We start from the raw sequence: 17,156 nt of genomic DNA, 5'->3' as shown, positions 1-17,156 counted from the left end.
AAACCCCATCGTTCAAAAAGCTCCTGAGCATGAGAAGGATTCAAAGGCATGAAATCTCGTTTCAAGGGTTTTCCAGCTCGCTGGCATGTATCGCATGCGACAACCCATTCCCTGGCGTCATTGTATACGGTTGGCCACCATAAGCCTGCTAAAAGTATTTTTCGGGCAGTTGTGTCCGGTCCCATGTGTCCTCCTGCCGGTCCTTCGTGCGCTTCCTGCAGTATCCGTGCAATCTCCTCCTTCAGAACACAACGCCTCAGGATCTGATCGGGTCCCATTTTATACAACAATCCATTAATCAGCTGAAATGTTCCACTTCGGATCACCAACTTTCGTTTTTCATTAGGTGGCATAGTATTTGGAAACTGTCCTGTGGACAAGTATTCGCCGATGCTTGTATACCATTCTGGGAGTGCAGCAATCTGAAATAGCTGTGCGTCAGGGAAGTCATCGTTTACACCGTCTGCCGGTTCCCCTGTGCGGAGACGGGATAAATGATCTGCGCTTACATGTTTGCTTCCGGGCGGACAATGATTTTGAAAGTAAACTCCTGCAACAGAAGTAGCCATCGGCTGATTCGGCCTTGAATGACTGGTTTGTTGATCATATACAATAGGGCCTGATGATCTACATAGAACACAAATGGAGTGGCCAGCAAGTAATGTCGGAATTTCTGTACAGCATAGACCATCCCCAAGGCTTCCCGTTCGGTGGTGCTATAATTTTGTTCAGCTTTTGATAGTAACCGACTGGCGAAATAGATCGGCTGATCCAAGCCATGGCTTCCCGTCTGTGCGAGGGTTGCTCCAATTGCATAGTTCGATGCATCCACATGCACGTGAAACTCCTTCTTCCAATCTGGATATATTAGGATAGGCGCTGTAGCCAGCCGTACTTTAAGTCCTTCAAAGGCTTCATCCTGCTCCTTGTCCCATCGGAATGATGCTGTCTTGCAAGTTAATCTATCCAATGGATATGCTATTTTGGCAAAATTTTTGATGAACCGTCTGTAATACCCGATATGTCCAAGGAAAGATTTTACCTCTGTCACATTGGTGGACGGTTGCATCTCTAATATGACCCGTACTTTGTCCGGATCTGTCTTTAGGCCCTCCTTACAGACGATGTGTCCGAGTAACCTTCCGTGTGGGACCATAAATCGGCACTTTTTCGGATTCAGGGCCAACCGTGCACGACGGCACCTTTCCAAACATTCGCCTAGGGCTGCCAGATGTTTGTCCTCCGTAGTGAATACGGACCAGTCATCCAGGAATGCCTCAAAGTTTCCGACGGACATCTTGTTAAAAATGTGTAGTATGATCCGCTGAAATGTAGCAGGCGCATTGCATAGGCCGAACGGCATCCGATTGTAGGCATAGACTCCATCTTCTACGACAAATGTCGTCTTCAGTTTATCCTCTTCTGCGATTGATATTTGATTGTAGCCGGAAAACCCATCCATAAATGAGTAGATCTCATGTCCTGCTACCTCCTCCAGAATGCTATCCGTGAATGGGATCGGGAATGGATCCTTGATGGTGACCGCATTGAGACATCGGAAATCAACACATATGCGTATCTGAATGGAGTCCTTCTTTAGGGAGATCACGATCGGAGAGACCCATTCACTGGTTTGTACCTTGAAAATAATTCCAGCTTCTAACATCCGATTGATTTCTTCCGTAACCTGGGCCGCATAATTTTTGTTCATTCTGTAAGGCCGTTTCCGTACAGGTATTGCTCCGTCGATCAATGGAATGCGGTGCACACATAATTCGGGTGGTACGCCCTTCAGGTCCTTATATGTCCATGCAAAGACATCCTTATATTCTAAAAATATTTTGAAGGCAGCTGCTTTTAGTACGGGGTCCCAATTGTCCCCTACTAATATGGTCCTTGGTTCAGCGTCATCTCCCAAATTCATGGTCTGCAAGGCGACTTCATTATACTTGATGGGTTCTCCTTCCGGGAACTGATGTGCCGGGGTGACATCGAGTGACGCATCTCCTTCCTTTATTTGAGTGAACTCTTTTGGGAAGGCATTGATCTTGTTTTCTTCTATTGTTAGTATATTGCAGGTTGGAAACAATTCATAATCCTCTATCTGCCAATGGTACAGACCATGTACTGAATCCAAATCGTCATCTCCTTCCAATCGTAGGACTCCCTCCTGATCGGGTTCCATACTCTGCCCCCTCTCATCATCTTCTCCTTCGGAATCTGATGATAGAGCTTCTTCTCCAACCATCTGAGTGTGTAGATCGATGACATACTTTCGGCCTTTGCTTTCTAGTGATAAAGTATTTTTCTTCCAATCGTGCTTTGCCTTGGCTTGTATCAGCCACCCCCGGCCCAGAATGGCATCATATCCCCTCCGCTTCAGTGGGATCACGACAAAGTCCAACAGGAACGGTTGTGTTCCAATCGTCACTGGTTGTGCTGTCAGGACTCCCAATGGCTTGATTCCATGTTGATCGGCCGTTAGTAGCTGGAATGTAGGCGGCCATAATGTCGGCTGTCCCAACTTTTTCCAAATGTCTTCAGGCAACACATTAACACCGGACCCTCCGTCCACAATTGTTTCCGTCAATACAGTCCCGAGAATGCCCATTTCGACGACTGCTGGGTAGCGTCCGGATGAGAGGGCCAACAACATTGGATCTTCTGCACTTGCGCCACTTTCCTTCTCCTTTTTGTGTACTGTACTTGCTCCACTTTCTTGCTTCCTTCCATGTTCTCCTGGTAGTTGAGCAGCGGGAACCATGTTTGTGAGTGTCGAGCGGAGCTGAGGCATAGTGAGCAACAGATCACTTATCCTGACAGGTATCTCGGCTTGCAAAATTTGCCGAACAATGTTCTGTTCTGCGCAGTTCCGTACGGAAGTACTCGGCGTGTCCTTCAGGTGTGTCGTTTCTGCCTGTGTTGCTTTCTGGATTTCTGCCCTTGCTTCCTCCAGTCTCCTCTTTTCTTCTGCTGGGTCAGGATAAAGCTTTGCTTGCTTCCGAGTGATGGCCAGAACTTCTTCCTCCTCCGTTCCTACAGTAATCAGATTTACTCCGGACTTTGGGCACTTGGTATCATCATGATCACCAGGTCCACACCAGCGGCATAGTAACTTCGGTGTAGTTGGTGTTGTGCACTCCCGGGCGAAGTGACCCCACAAATTGCATGCGCGGCATTGAACAATTGGCCGACCATTTGCATCGTACTGAATGCGACTCCTTCCTCCATTGTTGCTGGTGCCAGCATTGTTGTTAGTGCTGTTGTTGTTTGGACCGCGCCGGTTGTTTCTATATCCGCCTGATGTGGCACCTTCCGTACTAGTGTTCCCATTCCCTCCGGACGGAGAGGCCTCCTGTGTCAGGAACACCTGCTGTGGTGTTCTTGTTTTCAAATTGAAAGGGCAGTCCTTTATTGAGTGTCCCATAATCTGGCAGATCTCGCAAAATTGCTCTTTTGGGCAAGATCCCTTCGTATGGCCTTCTTTCTTACATTCCGTACACCATAAGTCATTACCCTTAGGTTCCTTGTTCATGTTCTTGAATTCCTTCATCATCCGAAGCATGTCTTTCTGAAGGGCACGAACCTTCTTGTTGCTTCCTTCGTCATCGCTGCTATCATTTCCGGAGGATGCATCGTCATCTGAATCGGACGAGCTGGTCTTCTTCTGCTTCTTTGTCTTCTGATCACTTTCGAGGTTCAGTGCTCGGGTGTAAGCTTCATTGTATGTAGATGGCGGCACGATCTTCATCTTTTTCCGCAGCTTCGGGTGAAGGCCTTCAATGAACCATCGTTTCTGTAACCCGTCAGCTGGTTTATTCTCCATCTTACTGATTAAGTCCTTCAACCTCCTGGCAAAGACCCGTACAGTTTCATTCTTCTTTTGCTTGGTATTGAATATCTCTGCGACAATTTCATTGTCATCCCGCAAAAGTTGAAATTCTGCGATGAACTCCTTCTTAATGTTATCCCAACTAGTCAATTTCTGGGGATCGGCATCAGTAAACCAATCAATGGCAACACCTCGTAGGGTTGCGGGAAATTGTCGGATCCATTCGTTTGTATCTGTTATACCATTCGCCCTCCAGATCGTTTCACATGTTTTACAATGTCGAATGGGATCAGCTGCTTCATCACCATCAAATTTAGGCAATTTTTCCTTCGGACCTGCCATTATTACTGTATGTCCAGGGTTTTGTTGTGTACCTGCGCTGTTTTGCACTCCCGCGCTGTTTTGAGCACCCGCGCTGTTGTGAACACCCGCGCTGTTCTGGACACCCGCGCTGTTTTGCACACCCGCGCTGTTTTCTGCGTCCGCGCTGTTTTCTGCTTCCGCGCTGTTTTCAACACCCGCGCTGTTTTCTGCTTCCGCGCTATTTTCAACACCCGCGCTGTTGTCTGCTTCCGCGCTGTTTGGTGAAGAAGAGGGTTTGTCAACCGTAGCTGTCCGTTCCGGAAGTATATCTCGGACGAAGAGGTCACTCCACGCTCGTGCTCCTTCTGCACTCCGAGCCGTGCGAGTCGATCTGCTTCCGTCAGGATTCTCTTCCCGTGGCGTATGCAGGTTCAAAAACTCCTCCCTCGCTTCTTCCACCAAATCAAGCCGTTGTCGAGTCTCTTTCAACAATCCTTCCGCACTTTTGCTTCTGTCGGAAATCTTCTGAAACCTCCTTCGACGCTCTATCTGCTGAGCCAAAATTAAATTTTCCTGCGCAACGCGTATGTCATCTTTTTCCTTTAGCCTACTCTTGTCTTTGTTCAACTGATTCGGCATTTAATTCATCTCCGCCTGCCTGGGTGCCAGATCCATCGGGCAACGGCGCCAAATGTTTACCGTATGGATTAATTAAGCAACGCACACTGAAAACCGATACGAACACCGAACAACAAATAGCAGAACTTCTATTATTATTCGCATATGCCAACAGTACATTATGCTTTTCTCATATGATATGATAATGATAAGATGCCTACAATGCTTCCCGAAGGGGTTATAAATACTTTCCGACGAACCTTCCCGAAGGTACCCGAAGGTATCCGTCGACTAAGTACATTATACCCGTTACAAACTATTCACCGTTGGCTACATAACAAGAACTTTCCCGAAGGAACCCGTCGGCCGATACAAAGAACTTTCCCGAAGGAACCCGTCGGCCGATACAAAGAACTTTCCCGAAGGAACCCGTCGGCCGATACACAATTTCTACCGACGACAACGACAAGGTAGCTATGAGCTAAGAAGCCCGACTTGGAGACATCCTTAAGATTGGGGTTAAATTAAAGGGTAGAGTAATATAGTTAGTTTTATTATTATTGTGATTCTAACATTTATTTTGCAGGTACTTGTCCCTAACCCACCCTATTAGTGGGGACATTACAAATTATGAAGGGAAGATTTATAAGTTTGCGCAAGATTTGGGTAGAGATATTTAAATGTGATATGAAATACTAATTTTCTAAAATTAGTAGGTAAATCATGAAAAAAATTGGGTTTAGCCATATATTACTAATAGAATAATCATAGTTTGCAGATTCTGACTCGAAGAGTCCTCGGCAAGCCCAAAATTTTCAACTCGAAAAAAACTCGCCATATACACAACAAAAACTCGGGGAAAACTCAGTAACTCAAAAAGTACTATAATTTAAAATCTCTTAAAGTAACTTTTTTTTTTTTGTAGAATACAATTACAAAATGTATTAATTTGTAGCAAAAATGTGTAGTTTTATAGCACTAAAATGATGTGAAAAATGCATCTAAGCCAATGTTTTCCATGCATCAACATTTTTACCTACATTTTCTACATCTATAAATACATGTGAGTTAAACTTGAGAGTACTCGGCAACTCTGGGAGTACTCAGAGAGTTTAAAGACTATGATAATAATATGTCTTAAATTAGCCAATAGGATTTTTAATGTTAATGAACGGGTAGTGACTAAATATAGTTTACATTAATTCAGATTTAAGTATTTAGATCATAGAAATATTAGTTTATGGTTTTCAATATTTGGCAAAGTAAATAGTTAGGGTTTTTATAAGGGTTTCGTAGAATATTTATATCAAAAATAACCCTGACCTAAATTATTTGTTTGAATAACAGCCTACCATAGCCCTACTTTAATACACTAACTATATGAAGAATTCTATTTTTGTTGTATTATTTCAAACTGAAGGTGCCTTATAATGTAGCACAACATGCATAAGTTTAGTCAACCAATTAACTCCAACTTCTATCATTTTTATGTGTCCAATATATCTTTCCTATGTACATGTTGTTAGCAATTTCAAGGCAAGAACAAGACACTTCAAAACTTCCTATAAGTTGGGCAACAAGGTGCTCAAACAATGTGAGCCAAAAAATGAGAAGTTCAAACAACAATAGGCTGAAGAAGAATTAAATGGAATTGGCGTACAAGTTGCGAGATCCCCAGAAATGAGCAAGAACCAAATGAGAAGAGAACAGAGTTGTTTTACTAGTCATGAACATTGGACGTTCAGTCATCATCGTGGGGTCAATATAGAAGAAGAACTAATGCAGCCAAACATTGGTTAGGGAAGAGAAGCATATATAAGTGAAGACTTGATTCATGAGGCACAAGCTGAAACAAACACACCTGAAAGAAAACAGGATGTTGATTTCTAACCAGCTGAGGGTGATATTGTGGAAGACTCCATCACTACGAATGAAAGGTATTCTAGGCTCTTAATTGGTGAAATGCTGATCTCTATTGACAAAACTATTGAAGGGGAAAAATTCTTTGATGAATCCATATTTGAACATGACATTATTCCAAAAACACCTCAAGAAGAGTGCGTGACACCAGCTGTAGAAACAATTAGTATGCTGATGATGGTGCTCCAGAAGATGAGAACAAATCAGGAAATTTAGTATATGATCGCCCTTACTCCCTAGACAAATTTGAACTAAAGCTTTTATCATTCCAAGGTTTGAGGAAGAGATTGCTGGTCACTGAGGAGATGGTTGTACAAGTATTAATAAGGACAGAGGACTCTCACAAATTTATTGAAGAACTTGTATAGAAAACTCAAACTGAAGAAAGGCAGGCATTTTTATAGGGAGTCACTAGTTCTCAGCTACAAACAATCAAAGAAGTGTTTGAGGGGATGAAATCAGATTACTTGCAGCAATTAATTGGAGTTGTTCTAGATTACACCAACATCTTAGGATGAGTTTGATATGATTTTTCATGTGCCTATGATGTGTGTGATGCACTTCCATGGGAGCTCACTTGGAGTTGACGAGTTGTTCAATGTGGATAGCTCCTTGAAATACTGTTATCTCTTCATATTTGACAATTTTGACAACATGATGATTTCGGATCCTACTGTGATATGTTTGGTACATTGCTTTTGTGAGATTTTGATGAGTGGCTTCACAATTTCAGGCTTTTTATTAGAGTAGTCTTATCAATGGACAGAACAACATCTCTCAGGATGATATGGGATATAATCATTTGGTTTCACATTGCAGATGCAAATTACTTGACGGAAAGCAATCTCCACGAAGCTGGGATTGTTAACAATATGATGTTAACAAATATTAGAGAATTCCTCGCCTACAAGTACATGCAGCATTTCACATCAAATATTCACTTAGCCACTGGACACACTAGTCATGACCATCACTGGCAACACTATTATTTGGTACTTCAACATTCTGAAAAAGAAAGCATTTAAAGCTTTTTAAATAAATGTGTGCAGCCTTAAGACTATAATATGATCAATATAATGCTCATAAAAATCCATGATACAATCAGCATGCACAAACTGCACTGACATTCACAAAAGGAGATAAAGCTGAAGTACAAGTCTGATATTCTTTCAAGAATGTAAGTTTCAAACAGCATAATAAGGCAAATCCCTTCTTGCCATATAGAATAGTTCACTGTCTCAGTCGTTCAAGTTACCATTTCTCTGCAATGACAGTATACAATATTGAGTATTCTGTTTGAGAGTTCATTAAATTTTGATGCACCACTCATAATAACATGTCAGTGTTTTGAGTGATAATACTCCATTTTTCGGAACATAAATGTAAACGTTACACAAGTCAAAGTTGGCATACAGAATCAGCCTCCAAATCAAGCACATAGCAAACCAGCTCCCAACCAAAATGAAAGATTAGGTCTGTATTACCTGCTTACAGCAAGACAATGTATAAACATTTGACTTTCTTCGAGTTTTTTTTTGTTTAACTTTATTATCCTTCACAGAATACAAGTGCAATGGTATTGAAAGTTTTTAACTTCTTCCAGTTTCTTATATTTTTTAACCTTCAGAATACAAGTGCAATGGTATCGTTCACTAGATTCTTACTCCTTTGGAATTTAACCCAATCATGTCAGAAGCCATTATGTGTTACACTTTTGTAACTATGAGTCCCAAGGCTACAAATCATCCATGGTCTGCCTTAAGCTTGTTTTCAAGAGTCCAGCTAACCAACAAAAAGTTCTAATTGAAACTTGAGCTAAAAATCTGACCATTAAATAGGTTTTAAGAAAATTCAATCCAGATTTCCATCATGCAATTCGTCATTAAAATTTTCCACAGATTCACAGAAGCCACATCAAATAAATCTTAGGAAAGAAATATATGTTGCACAGCTCATAACTAAAATCTACATAATAAATGTCAAGGGTAGAAACTGCCAACTACCAATACAAGTCCACCTAGTAATCAGGAGAATGGACAGTATTTTTCACAAAAATTAAGTCACTGTATAGACCTCTAAATTCTAATGACCTTATTAATTTGATTTGTCAACAAACAGAAACTAAGTTGACCTAAAGGAACACTTAAAAGTTGAAAAGTATGGTTACCATTTGAACTAAAAACAAATTAATTTATCTGGCCAGATAAAAATTAAATTTAAGAAAAAGCAGTTGAAGCCATGGCCTGTAATGGAAGTGTGTCACTCTCTTAAAACTAAGTTCATTTTTTTCCAAGGGGAACATATACGCAGTTACCCACCCTCTGCAGAATTAATTTAGGCTACATTTCATTGAAAATATAACAAAACTTTAGAACTATTCAAAAGAACAACTACAAGCATAGAAGAGAACCTGCAAGTGTTGCTGCATAGTCATCCTGAGCCTGTTCTTCTGCAAACCGGAATTCTAGGTTTCCAATATCTTGAAGCTCCTTAAAAACCCATTCTTGTGGAGCTACTTCACGCAATAGCTTCACATACTGGTACAAAAATTCAATGACCTCCAAGACCTAAAAAAGAAACCCCATTTTCAATTAAGTTTTTAAACTACCAAAACAAAACTTTCCAACTCCCTCCACCTGCACTAATATAGATTTTCATCATATTAGAGAAGCATTGGCTAATCAAAACAACAATTGCAATTAAAACCACATGACAAGGCAAGGCAGATAGAATGATGGATGTCCAAGAATATGTTTAGATTGGAACATTGTGTCTATGATGAGAAACATAAGTAGTCAATTAACTACTAAACAAAAACCACCAACTATTTGGAATGGAAACAATGGAAATGCAAGATCAAGTTTCAAGAATAGCTAGCTAAGTCACAAGGTTTGAATTCGAATTCGAGTTCGTCAATCATAAAATTCAGATGAAAATTCAGCAATGGTAAAAATTCAGAAGAAAATTGACATTAAATTAAACTTTATAAATTTATTTATTTTTAAATATAAGAGACACATCTGCAAAATTGTCAAAATAGTTTGACATTGCTAAATAATTGAACTAAATAAATTAACATTAATTAAAAATTAAATTAAATTATTTCAAATTAAAATATTAACATTAAATATCATTAAATTTAGAAGACGTTCGGAAAGGATAAAAATTCTCTGAAATTTGAGCTTCATGGATGAAATTCGGCGTATCCTGTGACATAGATGGCTAGGAAGAGAACCCAAATTACAGAGCAGGTTAGCACAAATTGAAACCTATGTAAGGGGCATGGTTAATATCATAACATTAATGCAGGTATGTTACTTCAAAATGCTGGCACTAATTGCATTAATGATAATGAATTAAGCCCATCTACAAGGGTTTTTATTTTTAACTGTCATTTTATAAGATTTGAAATTACCACTCTATCAATATTTAATGATAGATGGATCTCATTTTGAAATACAATGCAAATGGTGGGCATTGAAATATTTTTATCATATAACTCTCATATTTTATTTTCCATGACTATATATAATTTTGTAAGTTAAATAGCTTACACACTCTTTCAAGCAATTTGAAATCCCAATTTTCTTAAATTATTTACCTTCTTAAGCCTCCCAAGCATTTTGAAGCTTGTTACTAAGATCAATACTACAGTATGTGCCATGCTCCACAATCTAATATAGCAAATGTCTCGATAAATATTGTGAAAACTATTTTTCCTTATTATACAAAAGAAAATGATGCATACATGATCTTTAACCTTTATTTTATGTGGTTCTGATTTGAACTCAAGGCCATCCCTTGTCCCCTACTTTTGGAGCTTTTTAACCGTGTGATTTCTTGGTCTTTCCTCGTTCTTGGTCTTGTCATATTATCCATCCAATCCATAAGGTGGGCTCTGCCTCTGTTCTTGGTAACTACAAGACAGTCATGACCAATCACACCTTTCCAAAACTATATGCTACGGTCCTCAATATTCTTCTTTCTAGAGAACTTGATCTGCTACAGTCTGGGACCAGAGGTTAGCCAGGCTTCAAATAGGATTATCAAACTATGGAGCACATTTTGACTCTCTACACTATCATTGAGGAGGCTAGCTCCTACTCCTAAAAAGTCTACTATTGCTTTGTTGACTTTTGCAAAGGCTTCAATACAGACCCCAATGGGCACTCTTCTAGAAACTTTGGGACATTGACATTTCTAAGATGCTTATTACCGCCATCATAAGACTCTACGAGTTGGAACTTGGTCGTATTAGGACTCCCACTGGCTTTTCTAGCTTCATTAGTAACACCCTTCAGGTCAAACAAGGATGCCTTCTCTCTCCTACTATGTTTGAGATCTATATTGATGAGCTCAAGGGCTTTCTTCACGACCACCTTCCTATGGGCAATGGTTGCCTTCTTCACCATGTATTGTTCATATAAATGCTCTTCACAGATGATATGGTTTTTCTGGCTTCCTCCCCAAAGGGTTAGAGTGATAGTAAGACTACTTGGCCTCCTCTTGTAATTTGAGACAGTTATTTGTAAATCTGGTTAAGACTAAGGTATAGTCTTTAATTGTCTTAAGACTTCCCATCTTCACTTCACTTTTGATGGTTTAGAGATCGAGATTGTACCAGCTTACACCTACTTAGGGGTCATGGACTATGGCCCCACTTCAATCAAAGGCCTGCTATTTATCTACGTACTTATAAAGAGTTTGGTTCCCGTGCTATTCTTCAAAGATAGTGCTTCAAGAATCACTTCTTGGACATCTCATCCAAGATGTCACTTTTTGACACTCTTGAGTGCCCCACCGTTCTCTATAGGTTCGTGGTCTCTTTTGGAGGTTGAATGGTCTTTTATTGAGCAGGTTTAGATCCTTCTGCTTTAGCAATATATGAGATGTAGATGGCCCACTCCTCATAATGTTATTGTTGTCCCTTGACCCTAAATCGGTTAGAAGAACTCCACTCCATTTTCTTCTTATTTAAACGTGTATGCGAAAAGTATGTCTAAATGAGAAGTAAGTTTTTATTAAGATTTATTTCATTAGGGGCCTTATCATTCATGCTTCATATTGAATTTAAAAGCTAAAAAGAGACTCGAACCCTAACCCCAAATACTTATATCCTCCCATCCAAATTGAACCTCCATTCAAAAAACACATTTAGGAACATCTCCAAATATCAAAAAACATCAAATAAAAATTCTTTGAACCTTTATACATCTCTTGGAAGCATCCCTTCAAAATTTGTGAACTTCCTATTTATCATATTAAATATGATAGTCTTTCCTCAAGCACTAACATTTCGTTGGAAAGAACTAAAAGAGCTGAGGAAATAAGCTATTAGACATATAATTTTCTATTTTTGTATGTATGTTTTCAAGTTGAAAGAACAGGGAAAGTTTTTTATCAAAGCCAAAGGAGATACTAGTGTTGATGTTTGGTAGCTTCACTCCGATAAACCTATGAGACAATACTATTGTAGATATATATATATACATACATACATAGAATAAAAATACATATTTTTTATATATAAGATATTATATATATATATATATATATATATATATATATATATATATATATATATATATATATATAAAGAGAGAGAGATTGCTGCCTTTGAAAAGCACATACATCACAAGCAATGCTATTACATTTGCATCCTAAAACTCAACATGGTATTAGAGCCAGGCTGCAAATGAATAGAAGGAATAGAGAAGGGAAAGAGAGAAACTTGGCAGATTTAAAGTGGAGACATCACATAGGGGGCTGTCATAGATTGTGAAAGACATCGTACCAGAAGCATAAATAAAGTGATAGCAAGATATAATGAGTAAGGAAACAAAGAAGAATTCACATACATGAGTCAAAGAACATTTTGGGGCAGTCCCAATGTAGCTAGGGCACTCAATAATACCATCCTTAATATCAAGGAAGTGCTCAGCATAAAAGGCCATCTTCAGATGTAACCCCACAATCAAGTTACTCTGCATGATGTATTGTATGCAAATGTTAAGTCTGACATGTTTGTTCAGCTCCTGGTATGAGGAGAGGAGGTGAGCAGGGGCGTCAAGCAAAAACTGGGAAGAAGGCGATCAATATCGATCTTGGTAGAGTTCAACAAGGAAGTAGGTTGTGCATACCAGCAACAAGCTCTAGAGGTCGGATCAGAATCTGCAACTGTGACAAAGATGATGGAGAAACTAAATCAAGTGAAAAATGGCAGCCAACCTAAATGGATGAGCCTCAAACTCAACCAGAATAATGTTATGGGTGGTGAACTAATTACGTCAAAGCAGCAAAGATTGGACGCGCTCAATGGAGGCCCAATCAAAGTCAAGAAGAGAACGCCTTGACACTACAGAACCATATAGAACCATCGGTTTGACCAAAGAGTCCACGAGGAACATGTAATGTCCCCACTAATAGGGTTAATTTGGGACAACTAATCCCTGCAAAATATATGCTAGAATCACAATAATAATAAAACTAACTATATTATTCTACCCTCTAAGTTAACCCCAATCTTGAGGACGTCTCCAGATTGGGCTTCTTAGCTCAAAGCTACCTCATTGTCATCCTGGGACCGCACCCCTTAAGATTCTTCTTGGACAGGCATCCTCTATCCAAGGCCAACGACATATGCATATGTTTGACGACATCAGAATATTCTGGCACATCGATTATCGGGCATGGTGAACAATGGAGATCTTAATATCTCCATGTTCCACGCTTCAATATGAATTCTCGACCATGGCGGATAATGTAGATATTAATATTTCACATGCTCCATGCTTCGAGTTCACATTGATTCTCGGCCATGGCAGACAATGGAGACCTTAATATCTCACATGCTCCATGCTTCAAGCATCACTAATATCCATGGTGTTAGCCCCATGAGCTAACACAATATTATCCACAAGTATGGTTCATTAATATAAATAAATTCATAAACATAATTAAACAACTATAATTCATAAACATACCTTTCTTACCTTCTTCTTTTCCAAGAGTCACACCCTTGCATAATACAAATCCTTTGGAAAGATACAACACTTCATAATACTTTCAAAATGTCACAACACTTCATAACTAAAATCCTTTGAAAAAGTCCCACTATTTTATAATCACAATATTTTTGAAGAGTCTCAACTATTCATAATTATGACCCTTTCGAAAGTTCACATCATTTCAATATCATTGACACCTTTTCAAAAAATCACTTCCTTATTTTCTTCATATTACTTTCCTCTTCCATTTTTCAGTTTTGAACTCCTCTCCTCCTCCTCCTTTTTAGTCCTCTCTAAAATAAACTCTCCTCCTTTAAATATCTTAATTTTAAGGAGACGTGTCTTTTTTTTAAACATCTCAACTTTTCATTAGATTTAGTTAATTTATATTATTCTATGTTATATTATTTATTTACTTACTTACTTGTGTTTTTTATTATTTATTATCAAATTCTATTTAGAAAATTAGCATACTTTCTACAATATTGTCTCTTGTATCTAATTTTATTTCTTTATTTCTTTATTTACTCATTGAAATTTTATTATTTTTTAATTATTTAAAATATCATACGAAGTATTATTTCATTAATAATATAGATTAAATAATTATTATTTCCTAGTTTTATATTTTAGTATTAACTTTAGTATAACTTTATTATTATTATTTATTTAATAACACTTTATTATCTAATTATTATTAAAGTTCTATGTTAAAATGGGGATATGACAGAACAGCTTGGATGAATTGTCATGGAAGTAATGCCTGAAGCACTATCTTTCAAGCATAGCAAGGGAGCTCGTCCCCTTGCTAACTCTAGGTTGGATGACAAGTATCAAACTAAAGCGCGGTCCAGAGAACTTGTCCCCGAGGTACACAAAAAAAAAAGATAATCTCCATCTCCTGACCCTAAAAATAAAAGCCCAGATGCAAGGTCTTTAAACAGTTGAAGACCATAGCTTGAATCTTGCCCACATTCATGGAAAGATGACCAACCATAGAAGAAATTAAAAATAGACAAAGATAAAAGCCGAAAAGTGAACTTAGGAAATGAGGGAAGAACTATCATCTAAAATTCCTCATACATGGATATCAATAATGAAGGGATAAAAGTTAATCTCTTAGTTCGAATGACGGAAAAGCAAATGCAAGAAACACTTTGCAAGACAAAAAGAATGATAGGTGGATGTTTTATACGAAAAACCAACTCGATGGAAAATAACGACTCAACTCAACAATAATGGAAGCAACATTTAGTGAATTGAATTTGTGACCCGGATGATATAGACCGAGTGTGAGAACATATATATAGCATAAGCTGAAATTGATTATTATTGGTAAATGCATTTATTGGAGAGTGAGTATCTCAAAGGTACTTATCTCCAACGTACTCCGTTCATATCAGCACAGATTCATACTCAACACCTGTTGGTCCTTCCTCTAGAACCGGGAGTACAAAAGCAATATCAAGAGTTGTCCATGGAAGATAGAACATCTTTTTATATCGGGTCCGTTCATAAACAAATAAGACAAATAGAACAAAAGATTATCACAAAAATGTTAACGTTGAAAAAGAAAGTGTAAGATCAAATGAGGTGATTGAAAAAACGCGAAGGGTCAGATGCATTCACTTAGTAATAAAGAAATCATTCTCCTCAAACATGGAACAAAGAGCAGACAGTAATGACTTTGCAAGGCTTAGACAAACATCTATGGTGATTTTCCATTTATGAATATATCCATTTGTGTGTTATTCTCTGCAAACTGCACTACATTGACAGTTGCGTAGACCAATCTAGAGAGATATAAGGGATGTGAACGCATGGTTATAAAGTGCAAGAGGCATCAGGCACTTAAAGTGGCTATAAGGTATGTCTTATTCTTAAAATTCATTTCATAAGATAGTGATTAATTAGAAAGGTGAGATTATACTTGTGATGAGATATAATTTATTTATGAAGAAGCGTGATTTTTGAAAAGTCATCAATATCATATGAAAAGTTAGAATAAAAATATAAAAAAATAAAATTGAACCAAAAGGAAGAGTGAAAATGAGAACATGAGTGGACGATAATAGAATATAAAAGTATGAGAAGTAGAGTCTCTACGAGGAGGAACTCTCTTACACTCAAATTAATCTCAAATTGTAAGGGGATTCGTCATTCTTTAACTACATGAGATAAGTATTCTCTTTTGAAGTGTGATTTTTAGTATCTCTCTCATTTATATTTCTATATGCACGATAAGAGCTATTTGCCTTGATCTTTTCCTTTCTCTCAGGGGATGTTCTTGTAGCAAAAGGTAGATTGATATCTAATTCAAAGGGAGTTTGAAACTTCTTCAATGGCATCTTTGGATAAGGAGCTCAAATGATTGATATTCAAAGGGAGTTCCAAAGTTCATGTGTGTGATTGTATGATTTTTAATGAGCCTACCCCTTGTGTACATCATGAGGAAGTGACGACTTACAAATGATTATCACTTGTATTTGCAAAAGTTATTGGAAGGTGACGATCTTACAATAACTTAAATCATGATATACATTTTATGTAAATGTTGAAACAAATCATGATAAACTATATCTTGTGAGTCAACAACTAAGTGTAAGATGTCATTCACTAAACGATCTATGAGTTGTTTGTAGGTATTTAGTGAATATCATGTGTTGATACTCTACAGGCCATTACCTTTTATTGACTACGTGGTGAATATCATGTGTTGATATTCTGCAAGCCATTACTCAAAGTATTTGGTGAATATCATATGTTGATATTCTGGAAGCCAATGCTCATGATATCAAATGTGATATCAAAATTGTGGAGATCTTCTAATCAAAGATATCCTTAAAATTTGTCATTCCTAATATTACCAATGGCGTAATATCTATCCTATGTTTATCCTCCCTAGCTTAGAGGCAGTGTTAATGTGTGATAGCTTCAATCATATAACCTTATGACAATATTGTTGTAAATATGCATACATACATATATATTATATGTGAGATATAATTTATATAGATATATAAATATATTGATAATATATATATAAAAGATATAAATTTATATATATCTAAGGTTTTTTTTTTTATCGGTAAACGGCCAATGGCCATGATAATTGATTATTAATAAAAAATTAAATAAATACAATAGCGTTCCACCATTCAAATAGGCACTGGTAGGAAAGAACAGGGAAAGAAAACCTCCAGTCTAGCCCGGGACCATGGTCGTTTATTATTACAACATAAAAGGGGCATACCCCAATCAAATTATTCTTGTCTCTGATATTATATTACAAAGATCAACTATATATATCTAAGTATTATTATATGAGAGTTAAATATAATATTAATTCATGAAATTATATACATATATATAAACTATAATTAAAACTAATTATTATATTAATTACATAATAACGAATAGACATGTCTGTAATAACCCCAATAGGTTATAACTTCTTCAAACACCAAAAACCTTTA

The 17,156-nt window shown here is 37.7% G+C and overlaps 1 protein-coding gene across 1 annotated transcript in view; it reads right to left on the bottom strand.

Annotated features, from left to right (window-relative positions):
- LOC149550229 (Insulinase (Peptidase family M16) family protein) overlaps window positions 1-17,156 on the bottom strand; it is a 245,853-nt gene that overhangs the window by 118,189 nt on the left and 110,508 nt on the right. Inside the window, exon 10 of the mRNA XM_089793326.1 lies at window positions 9,084-9,240. Coding sequence (XP_089649452.1) covers window positions 9,084-9,240 — 157 coding nt within the window. The remainder of the gene's footprint in view (window positions 1-9,083; window positions 9,241-17,156) is intronic.

The sequence above is a fragment of the Cupressus sempervirens genome, chromosome 7 (genome assembly GCF_028749045.1).
Source record: "Cupressus sempervirens isolate cs-2001-9-10 chromosome 7, ASM2874904v1, whole genome shotgun sequence".
Taxonomy (NCBI): domain Eukaryota; kingdom Viridiplantae; phylum Streptophyta; class Pinopsida; order Cupressales; family Cupressaceae; genus Cupressus; species Cupressus sempervirens.
The sequence above is the reverse complement of the archived record's forward strand: the minus strand, read 5'-3'. Positions and strand labels throughout refer to the sequence as shown.